Raw genomic sequence first — 12,287 nt, 5'->3', positions numbered from 1 at the left:
CCCCAACCAGAGGGCTAAAATTTTGTCAAACCCCTTGAATTACAGCTGAAAGTCCTGACTTCACTCCTATCTGGGTATGTTTCCTTTCAATTTCAACGTGGTGGTGTACAGAGGCCAAATGCCAAAACAGTTATCCTTGTTCCAATATTTCTGGTCCTGACTGTATCTCCTAAGCGTATCCCTCTTTCAATAATAGGTAAAGTTGTTAAATCCCATTTTGAATGGAAAAGAATTTTGTTGATCAAGGTATTACATGCAGAAACTGAATGTCATTATCTGTTTCCTGACAGAGAGGAAGGACTGCTTATAAGGACACTCCAGTACTAAAACTCTTATATCACCTTTATCCTGGAGAATTTTCCAACCTAGTCAAGGCAGTTACACAAGTGGCATTTGAGGCAGCTGGAATTCCTTCAGGTTCACTTGGATTGGTGAAAGAAATATTCTATAAAGGCAAAGCCCAAAAGCAGGCGGTATTATTTTAAAGTTGTCATATGAATGTGAGGAACAAAAGTGACAACCATCTTTCTAGCTAGGAATGAATACATATTTCATGAAAGTTAATTTATTTTATTTATTATTCAAATTTAATTACCGCCCATCTCCCCCAAAAGAGGGACCCTGGGTGGTTGCTTGTCACATGTGCCACTGTGAGTAAAAATGTAGAAGCCTCATGTAGTAGCTCTTCTACTACTTAAATTCTATGAAATAAGGAGTACACAGACCTTTTTAACTTTAGTTTGTTCACTACAGTTGTATGTTATTGATTCTGGTCTGTGTGAAGATTCAAGTTGCATTCTTGAACTCTTTTCAGGTATAATATGATTTCATCTTTTTTCAAGAGAAAAACTCTGATCATTTTCCACCCATACAGTTGCCTTACTAAAGGATCACATGGACTTTTGGTACTACTTTCTTCATCCCATTTGGCCTCCATGTATTGGAGTTTAATGATCCTCAAGATTGTATTCCTTGTCATGGTGACATTTTTTAAATAAGGTCTTTTTTGTTTGGTTAACTGGCTTTTGTTTGCTTTTGTCTGAGTCATATTTATAGGATGCAGTAGTCCAGCTTTCCAAATTTAATGCCCTCTATGTATAATGGATCATTCCCAAGAAACATGGCCCGGAGAGTTTCACTATTCATCCTAGAGACTGCTTCCTTATTCCATGAACTTTCTGAGAATAGGATGACACAGTAGATGTACATAGGAAAGTATAGGTTTTACTGGGTGTTCAACTATGATTGACATTCTGATTTATTTGCTTTCTTTTATATTCCTTTATCTAAGCATTATATCTAAAATCATGGTGGACTACTGAATTTAATTTCATACTGCTTCCACTGGCCAAAGCAGTAACCTGTGCTCTGAGATGATCATCTCATAGTAAAAGATAGTACTATGTCACTGGATTTTGGCATTCTGTGTCAGTGAAGGATTTGTGATATGCAGATCTCTGGTTCTGTCTTTATCCTGTATTATTAGTCAAATAATTGTATTTCTGCAATTATAGTCTTGGACTCAGATCCTCTAGTCACTGAATTGTGTGGTCTCATTTAATAGCAGACAGACCTGCCCTAGATGGGATTCATAAGCAAGTTTTGCTTATAAATCTCTCTATGTTCAGAAATTCTGCCATGGTTCTCAAAATACATTCCTTATGGAAACTGTCTGATCTTTATACTAAATGTACAAAGTCTTCAAAATAGGTAGGCGCTTGGATAACTTGAGAGGAAGGCTTACTTTGCATCCAAATTCCCTCTATGGTATTTTAGTATCCTAGGACATTATATCAAATTGTATTCATCCTTCACTAATATTAAGTAATTTTTAAAATTTATTTTAAAATTTATTTATTTGGTGCCTTCAAGTCATTGTTGGCTCCTGGTGACTACCTGGACAAATTCCTGCAGTATTCTTGGCAAGGTTTTTTGGAATTGGTTTGCCATTGCCTCCTTCCTAGGGCTGAGAGAGAATGACTGGCCCAAGGTCATCCAGCTGGCTCTGTGCCTAAGGTGGGACTAGAACTCACGGTCTCCCAGTTTCTAGCCTGATGCCTTAACCACTACACCAGACTGACTCCTAATAATAAAAGAGTCCATCTTTTATTCAATATAATTAGTAGTATTGCAGAATGTTAAAAATTGATAATTTTAAGGATAGATATTTTTCACCATTGTGTCAGATGCTTTTAGTACCCTATCATGGAATGATAATGACTATGGGGAGAATTTTTAAATATATATATTTAAGCATAAAAAGTTGATTGTTACAAAGGCTGCTATCATATTAGCATCTTTTACTGAAAATTAAAGAAAACAGGTTGTGGTCACTTACTAAGATGGACAGAATGATAAAGGATGATTAGGAGTCTAATTTGTTGCATGATTGTTTGGCAGGATAGAGGGGGGGGGCAAAATAAAAGCACAGTTACAGTGGGTATTTTTTGTTTTTATCATAAACAAAAAGCTATCTTTTTTTCTATAATTTAAATTAAAGAGGAATTCAACAGAATAAAAACAGTACAAATTTTAAATTGAAAGTGAGAAGAATAAAGAAAAGTGAAAAGTGAAAAAGAAATAAGAGAAGTAGAAAAGAAAGACGAAGAAAAGAAAAAGTTACAAAGACGTGGCTTCCCATCTTAACAGCAGTTATAAATGTATTTATATTTTACCCTCTCTCTCTAAGCTTACATCATAATTTCCTTCTTTCCATAATCTACCTTTTCTAATAAATCCAAAAATCACAAGTTCATTTTTTTTCTTTTTTCAGCTAAAAGTCCATAAAGGATTTCCAGTCACTAATAAATGTAGTAGTTGATCTTTTTCTAAGCAAAAAAGTTAATTTTGCCATCTCTGCTAGTTCCATTACCTTCACCAACCATTCCTCCATTGTGGGTATTTCAAATATTTCCTTTCCATTTTTGTACATATGATAGTCCTGTAGCAGTAATATATAAGAATAGTCTTCCATGGCTCTTTTCTAATTGTCTGTCCATTAATCCCAGCAAAAATAGTTCTGGTTTTAGTTAAATATTAATTTTTAAAATTCTTTGTCTTATTGTGTGTATTTGAACCCATTTTTTTTGCCTTTTTTTCAAATCTACCAGGCATGATAAAATGATCCTTCATGTTGTCCACATTTCCAGCATAAATTTGGATATTAATAAACACAAATTTGAAGTACCTTTATACATTCTAGACAATGATTTTGATTTCATCTTATATTCTCCATGCTCTTGTTCTAACAACTCTCGATAGGTTAACCATTTCTCCTTATCGGCTATTTCCTATAAAATGTTTCTTGTGCTGAGACCCATAAAGGCATTTTTGGGCACAGTCTGGGCACAATATCTATTCCATATTCTCAATATGGCAGTTCTAATATAATGATTATTGAAATCTACATTAACCTTAACTTCATCATACCATAAAAAATCATGCCATCCAAACCTCAGATCATGCTCTTCTAGTTCTAAAATTCTCTTATTTCTCAGCAGAAAGATATATGACAAGGGAAAAAAACCAAGGGTTAAATATAAAATACTCCAAGATGCGAAGGAACAAGGAGGATTAGGATTGCCTGACTTGAAACTGTATGTTGCAGCCTGCTGTTTCGTTTGGATGAAAGAGTGGGTTTCATCCAAACGAAACAGCAGGCTGCAAAATACAGTTTCAAGTCAGGCAATCCTAATCCTCCTTGTTCCTTCGCATCTTGGAGTATTTTATATTTAACCCTTGGTTTTTTTCCCTTGTCATATATTTTTCTGCCATTGCTTAAACGGTACATCACTTGTCAGAATAGGTAGTGTTTGAAACAGAAACATCATTCTAGGCAAAACATTCATTTTTATCACAGAAATTCTCCCCAACAATGAGAATTGTAATGTTATCTTACAAAAGACTCCAGTATCCATATAGAAGCTTATATCATTATTTGTATGTGTGTGGGGGTGTGTGTTGCTTTTAAATTTGGGGGAGGGGAGTAGGTTATGGTACTATACCTAGTATTGCTACTACCACCAGATTTTGGTACTACTTGCAAGTAGTTTTTCCACTCATTACCAAAGAATAAACAATACAGCACAGGGACAGTTTTATAGTAATCTGCAATATTGAATAATAGTTTTACAAGATACTAGTACAGATAGATTTCTCACTTGGGACGGATAATTGTGAATAAACTATTCTGAGAAAGTAATGTCACGGAATATAGTTTCTAACCTTTACATAGGGGATTTTCCTTTAGAAGGCATCATGCTAAGACAGTGGTAACAATGACTTCAAAATTAGGAAAGGTGACTATCCTTGTCCGTTGTGGAGTTGGATGCTTATACGGCTATGTACTTTCCATCACTTTTAGAAGATAAATTGCAAAATATTAGGCAGCAAAAATGCATCCTATTTTCAGTGGAGCAAAGTCTTTTCCCTTCCTTACTTTTTCTTATAGAATATGGGGGTGACAATGCTTCAAACCCAAATCTATATAGAGGTATCTTAATTACCCCTTTTGCTAGGAAGGATTTTAAAAAAAGAAGAAGTCTGAGCCAGACTGTTGTAAAAGAAATAACATCATTTTAGTCAGTTGGATAGCAAAATAAGTTTCCTATTTCCATAGATTCTCTTGACCATATTTAATTTACCATAAAGAGTTGGTTTCAGCAGTGGGAGCATTAATTAGACTATTTTGGAGCGACTTGTGTGTGTTTCGTAAAATATGCTTTATTTTAAAATTAGGGCTTCCTGTTGCAGCTGTTCCAGGAGCGCTGAGTCCTTTGGGTATTCCAAATGCGGCGGCCGCCGCCGCCGCCGCAGCAGCTGGCCGTGTGGGTATGCCTGGAGTTTCAGCTGGTGGCAATACAGTCCTCTTGGTTAGCAATTTAAACGAAGAGGTTAGTGTATCCACTCTCTGTTAGCATTCTTTTTTTCCTTTATCATGCTTTGTTTTTTGAACTTCTTGTGTACCTTTTTTATTTTGAGCTTGCTTCCACATCTTAAGATCAATTTTTTATTTATTCATGTTACTCCAAATTGTGTGATAGCTGGATTCCAAAGTATTTTACACTGTTAATTTTTTTTTTTTTTTGGAGGTAGCTAGCATTTTTAAAATACCCTTTCCTACTTGGCTATTTATGTTTCATACAAAAGAGGTGGGGGGGAGAGAGAGTAAACATTGCATGTTCTGGATATTTTTTAGTTTATTTCTGCAAGTATCAGTGTGTTCCATTTTGAAACATAGAATTTAATAAAACTGCTAGTTTGCTTTTATATTTCCTCCTTTGCTTATTCATTTCATGCTTATACATCTCTGCTCTTTTTGTTGTATAAATGTACATGAACAAGTCTAACAAATTTTTCTTTGAAGGTTCCTCCCAAAGATCTTGACACGGCACTCTTCAATCTCTTTTAGTAATTTTTCTTTTCTTTTGCAGTTGCTATTCATTTTGTCTCCTTTTTTAAAAAAAAAATCTTCATTTTATTATTTCCTTAATTCTGAAGTCTAAGATACTTTTAGTTTTGCATTTTATTGCCTTGGATCTTTACTTTGACTTGCTGTGGAAGCTGGTATGAAATGTGGGATAGTTTGTATCAGTATGTCTACTTCGAATATGTGTTCCATTTTACTGGCCTCTGTTTTAATATTGAACCGTTATACTTCTCTCATTTTTGTCATTCATAGTCTTGCATGTTAAAATGCTTGGATCAGAGTGCCATTTGAAGGACTTTCCCCTGCATTTCATAACCAGCCATGCTTATGCAGTTAAAGTTTAGAGGGTTTTTTTCTTTTAAGTTTTTATTGCATGTTTTTTTTCCCACGTTCAATTGAAATGTAATTTACTGTATGATATGGATGTACTTTACCCATATTTTGTCTTGGGTGACTACATTTTACTCAGTTTTTCTTGTACAATACATAAACCAACCATTTTCTGACCAAATTCCTGCATTTCCTATGTACTGACCTATATTTTATTTTTTTTTTGTTCCCCACTTCCTTATTTTTTTTCTGCATTGCTGTTTCCCTTCCCCATTTCATCCTTCTCCCTTTGTGCTCACCTACCCTTTCCCTGTCTCTTCCCAAATTCCCACACCCTCCCCTGTCCTATCCTTTGCATTCCTTGTCTACAACCCCTGTCTCCATCCCCTATGTTCATGCTTCTGTGCTTGAACAAAATGTTCCTCGGACCAACTTGCCCCAATTAACCGCCTTGAACCATGATCCATGACCACCTCACCATTCTGCGGGAACCACCCTTCGTTATGGATGATCTGTTCATCTCCGCTCTTCCTCGACTCTTCTCTCTTCTTGTCTTATGCTGCTTGCTCTTCTCTCCTTCTAAAGATGGTTACGCCCCAAAGTCTGTTTACCCTCTTCGGTATGTTATCGTTAGCACTATACTTTTATTATTGATTTAATTATTTGTTTCACCTTAATTCTTATTTATAGCTAGCACTTTGGCTTAAAGTTGAATAGTAAATCTTTTGCTATTTTTCTTTTGCTATTTTTAAACTCCATAGATGCAAGCTTTTCTTTTAATGCATGTGATTTTATTTTGCATGGTCTTTTATTTAATATCATTCTCATAGCTTTGAGGGTATATCAAAAATGTCTTCCTTTTTTCAAAATCCACCTATTCAAAATCTTGTTCTTCTTATTCATTTGTGTGAATGCTGGAAGAAGTGAAAGACATGTCTGAATGTTTCATTGATGTTTCAAAATATTCTGTTTGGCTATATTTAAAATACTGTTTCTTTTGGATTGCTTTTCTAATCCTAAAAAGGTGTTTATGGGGATGTGCAGCGAGTGAAGATTTTATACAATAAGAAAGACAGTGCTCTTATACAGATGGCTGATGGAAACCAGTCACAGCTTGGTGAGATTAACATGTTTTTTTCTTCCATGTATCATTTAATTCTTAGTTTTCAGTATTCTTTAAAATCATTTGGGAAACTGTTCATATTTCACAGTTTATAAAACCATAGGGTTTCTATGTGGGTGAATAAAGTCTGTAAAGTTGCCTGATATGTTTTGGAAACAGATAATTATTTTCTGAACATGGGGCAGTTCTATCGGACAGTACAATCAGGATTCAAATTTACTTTTCAGTGGGTGCAGTTACAGATTTTTTCTGGATGTTTCGTTTTTTAGATCTTAACCTGTGTACCCATGAAATAATTTATTAATTGTGTAGGTGGGTGGGTAGGAAATAACAGAATATTGCAGACTTTCCTGATCTTTTCTGGCCTAATTACATTAAATATAATTTTATCTTTAAGGAAGGGAAGGAGACTAATGAGGGTAACTCATTAACTTCCCTAGTTAGTTTAAATATAATTTTATTTTCAAGAAAGGAAAGGAGAGTAAATCTTTATGTATATGGCATGTTATATAAATTATTTTAGATTTTGCTCAAATTTACAAAAATGCACCATTGTTTATTGTCTAAATAAAATAAAGTTCTGCCGAAACATGTCTTTTTAATATCAGAAAACTGATCTTCCTAATTACTGGTAGTAATTAAATCATCCAATTTGTATATTAAATAAATCATTATTTTTCTTTTTTCTTTTGCTTTATTGAATACATGGTGATGTGAACAAAGCTTGAAAATTAATTTTAATTTTAAGGACATACTAGTAGAAATAGGAAGAGAAAGTGTTCTAGCCAACCCTGTAAAATTTGGAATGGAAAGTGACTAGAGACGTCAACATTCTTGCTTGCAAGGCCTTGTTTGTAGAATGCCCTTCCTAAAGAGGCATGCCAGGCTTCTGTGTTACTCTCTTTCAGTACTCTCTTCATCCATTCTCCAAGGATTTCTATACTATGGTACTCAGTTTGAGTTTAGATGCCTACTATACACTGGAATGGTAGATTTACTATGCTTTAGTTCTCATGCTATTTATTGATTATTGTGTTTAATTATTTACATTGTTTTCCTGTTTTTTAAAAATATTTTGAGAAACTTCCAGTATTTCAAGTAACTTTGATATTGGGCAGATGAAGAAAAAATTTACAGCTATATTTCATATCTCCATGTAATAAAAGAAATTTCCATCAGAGGCTCTTTTTAAAGCAATAAATATATCAAAACTTTTATTGCTAATTTGATAGAAGAAAGACTGAAGCAAATAACTTCTGTTATTTTTCTAGCTATGAGCCATCTTAATGGGCAGAAAATGTATGGCAAGATTATTCGTGTCACTCTTTCCAAACATCAAACAGTTCAGCTACCTCGAGAAGGTCTTGATGACCAAGGATTAACAAAAGATTTTGGCAATTCACCTCTTCATCGTTTTAAGAAGCCTGGTTCAAAAAACTTTCAAAATATTTTTCCTCCATCTGCAACTCTTCATTTATCTAATATTCCGTAAGTACTGGCTAACAGATTACTTGAAAAATTTATGTAAAAGCTAAATGTTAGCTTATTCTTATTCTTAATTCTTTCCTCTCTCTCTCTTCTCTCTTTTACTTACTCTTTTTGTAGACCATCAGTATCAGAAGATGACCTGCGCATGTTGTTTGCTAATACTGGAGGCACTGTGAAAGCATTTAAATTTTTTCAGTAAGCACATTTTCTTTGAAACTTCATTTAAAATGAGGGAGCAGCTGTCTTTGGTAAGAATAGGATTTATATTAAAACTTTCTAGTATTGTTTTCGTATCTAATTTCATCGCTTTGTTCCAGAAGAGATCACAAGATGGCTCTTCTTCAGATGTCAACAGTAGAAGAAGCTATCCAGGCTTTGATTGATCTGCATAATTACAATCTTGGAGAAAATCATCATCTGAGAGTTTCTTTTTCCAAATCAACCATTTGAAGTGAGATATCAAAATAATAAGGTTGTATCACATTGTTTAGTGTTGTCATCTATGACTGTTCGGGAAAGCGGGGACCAGAGATGGACATCTGTTTTTCATGCTGTTATCATTCCTTGATTGTTTATGTATAAATGAAACGAAAAAGGATTTACAAGGAAGAAGCAGTGATATTATCTGCTGGTTTTGCATATGTTTATGAAACCATTTTGTTTAAAGGGGATTCTGAGGAAATCCCATAGTTTTTCAACTTAGTTAACATACGTGCCTTAAAGAAGGAAAACTTAGAGTTGCATTTACTAGTTAAAAATTTGGTTGTTTGGGGCACATTATATGGGAATTAATGCGTGCAGTCCAGTGGATGTTAGGTTTGCATTTATTCCATTGAAAGCAAAGAATTAAAACATTGATTTCAGAAGGAATTTGCTATACCTAACTTCTGCAGGATTATGCCAAATATGTATTAGGCAAGAGTGTGTAAAAAGGGTTAAGCTTTTTTTTTTCTTCTGTTTGGGATTTATTGGCTTTCCATGAATCATTTTTAAAACAAAATCAGTTGCTCTTCTTGAAAAGAAATGCAGCATATTATTCTTTCTTTCAATAAAAATAGCCTTTGTACTTCAGATTTAGTTTAGTTGAAAATATAGGCTTTAGTCAGAACTACAAAGACGCAAAGAGTTAATTTCTTTAAAAGTCTGAAAGTGATTCTTCTGTTTTTTTGTTTGTTCCTGTGGCTTTCAGCCTCAGTAGGAAAAGAATTGTAAAGTCTTAACCTTTTTGTAAACACACTCCGGGGCGAATCATATAAATGTTGGCACTAAGTAATGTCTTGTTTGTGGCTGAATATTTTTTGTAGATGTTTTTTGAAGTTGACATAACTTACATGCATTTAAATATATATTGCCATTTTTAGTTAGTAATTACAATTTGAAATATGGTTGTGGATTTCTGAGCATGTTCAGACTGGTCTAGCTAGTTCAGGAGTTGGTGCATGTATTTCAAGGATGAAGAAAATGTATTGCAAACTTTTGCAGAAAGATTAATAATTTTTTGGCAGTTTTCTTTATAAAAAACAAAAACAAAACTGACAACCAGGTGGGACCAAAGTTTATGTGCCTTTAGTCTTAATTTTCCTTGCATTGTAATATTCAGTTTTAATAAATCTCTTCAAAATATTTTATATCTAGAAATGGATCTGCCTTTACTATAAACATGGCTCAGAATCTACAGGAAAAAAAATTCATTTGAAAACAGTTCCTCTATCAATCTGGGCTGTTTTACTGATTCTGTTCAAATGACCAATACTTTTGCAATTGATGTACTTAGTTCCAAGAGTCATAGATTATGTTATCTATGTAGAAAAAGGTCATGTATATTTTCTATTAGTTGAGTTTTTACATCTTTAGAAATGTAATATTTCAGTATAGTTTGAAAGCGGCACAATTAAAAATTAATTTTCTAACAAAGTTGGGAGGTTTGATGGTTGTTTAATTTCTTCTTATGTGTACGCTGCTTGCCTCTGTAGCATGCTCAATAAACACTTCTGTAGCTCTGTATTCACCTCTTCTGTCTTTCTCTGCTGCCTTTTCTCTCTTTTCTTCTTTTTTTCCCCACTTCCACTGTGCTTTTGAATTCATGTTTATTCTCTGTCAGGGTGGGAAAAGCATAATAACCTAATTTTATAACTTCTGGATTTATGCATATGAAAATCAAATGCTGTGGAAAAACGTAACAGTTTGGACAGCATGCATACTTCGTACATTTGGAAGACTAACCACTTTGCTTATAGAAATTGATATTAAACATTTCCCACCCTGTTATATAACCTACAGCTTTAAAGACATAACTTTTTATTGTAGCTTGTAAGTTCTATCTTTTTTGTTTTTAAAATAGATTTATGCACTAACTGACTTTTCAGATTTGCCATGCTTCTGCTGCAGTTTCATCTTCCATTTTCTGTGTCTGCTAAAAAAGCCTTTCCACTAATCATAAGGTACTACATGGGTTAAACACAAAACTGTCAAGTTGCTCAATGGAGGGATGGGAAGGAAGAGAAAAGATGGAGGGCAGGCCTTGTCAGCTGCTAAATGTAACAGGTGCTGAACATTATGTTATCCTACTTTTTAAGTAATCTAACTTGTTTTACACTAGTTCAGATTCTAATTGTATATATCTCCCCAATTATTTTTTTAAATATCAACGAACTTATATGTTACACAATTTATTTTAAAGCTTGATTTTTGGTTTTTTATTTAACCGAAGTCGCAGTACACAATTATATATGATTGAGGTTTATTAATTTCACTGGGTCTAACTTACTACTTTAAACCGAAAATGAAACAAATCCATGTTTAAGTAAAGTATATTGATGATTTATTTGAGGCTCTTTGGAAACTTGAGCTCATAATTTAAATTCAAATAACATATTGAGCCATTTTACATGAACTCAAAGACATTATCAAGGACTTTTAAACATAATTATTCCCTAGTTACATGCCAGAATTTATTCACTTGTGTGGGAGGATATAATCCCAATTAATAACTTGGCCAGTCTTCATATATGCCTGTGAATAGAATTTGAGGAACAGGGAAAAGTATCTCGTAATGGTAAATTCTGTTCTTCACCTAGCATTCACCCATTTTGATGCAATACGTGCTTTTAAATATCTACATTAAAAGTTTTGTGGTCTTTAATTTTTTTGATCTTTCAAAAAAAGTTAGGTGATTTATAATACAAAAGCAGACGTTAACGTAAACCGTACATGCTGTTCAAAGAATTTAGTATAAAAGGCATCTTTTGTCATAATAACGTTTTCGGAAAAGCAGCTCTCCCACATGCCTGCTAAACAAACCATTTGGCATTGTGCAGTAGATTGACTTGATTGCATGTAGGGGAAAAGACAAGGGGTATACTGCAGAGTCACTTAGCTTTGCAAGGTAGATGTGGATGTGGAGTGAACCCATTGCATCATTCTCCAGTATTCCTCTTAAAGAGATTCGCTGCAAAAGTACCCAAGGCTGTAAAATCTGGATATTGATTTCTGTATATATGTTTTCTGTTAACTTCCCTTTTTTATTCTTGCTGTTTCAGCATTTTTGCTGGCCTATGTTCTTTTATAAATATATAGGATTTAAATTTATGTTTGTCTTCCTTGAAACATAAGAATGAAATAGGTAGGCATCTAAAACTAGAATTTTATCACAAGACTAAGTCTGCCAAGCACGTCCCTTTCAGGGACTTCCCGGCTCATCTTATTTTATTTTTATTTTATTTTATTAAATTTATGTCACCGCCCATCTCCCCCAATGGGGACTCTGGGCAGTTTACAATAAAACCTTGCTAAAAACGTTTCCTTTCAGAGGATAAAAGAAAGCACAACAGAATCAACTATGGTTTCATTGATGCTAACCAATAGGGAGAACTTAATAAAGGAAGTGGAAGTAGCTGGAACAGTTCTTAAGTTTAAAAA

General features: G+C 33.8%; 1 protein-coding gene across 4 annotated transcripts in view; it reads left to right on the top strand.

The window, feature by feature from the left end:
* PTBP2 (polypyrimidine tract binding protein 2) overlaps positions 1-10,283 on the top strand; it is an 80,926-nt gene extending 70,643 nt beyond the window's left edge. Inside the window, exons 9-14 of one of the 4 annotated variants that reach the window (XM_063298277.1) lie at positions 4,753-4,892; positions 6,344-6,377; positions 6,783-6,875; positions 8,153-8,369; positions 8,487-8,564; positions 8,690-10,283. In XM_063298277.1, the coding sequence (XP_063154347.1) occupies positions 4,753-4,892; positions 6,344-6,377; positions 6,783-6,875; positions 8,153-8,369; positions 8,487-8,564; positions 8,690-8,819 (692 nt within the window). In that variant the 3' untranslated portion in view covers positions 8,820-10,283. Of the gene's footprint in view, positions 1-4,737; positions 4,893-6,343; positions 6,378-6,782; positions 6,876-8,152; positions 8,370-8,486; positions 8,565-8,686 lie in introns of all 4 variants that reach the window. The other 3 variants (XM_063298276.1, XM_063298275.1, XM_063298274.1) reach the window with 3 other exon arrangements.
* Positions 10,284-12,287: the final 2,004 nt, after the last annotated feature.

Source organism: Candoia aspera, chromosome 3 (genome assembly GCF_035149785.1).
Source record: "Candoia aspera isolate rCanAsp1 chromosome 3, rCanAsp1.hap2, whole genome shotgun sequence".
NCBI lineage: Eukaryota > Metazoa > Chordata > Lepidosauria > Squamata > Boidae > Candoia > Candoia aspera.
This window is presented reverse-complemented; position numbering and strand designations above follow the sequence as displayed.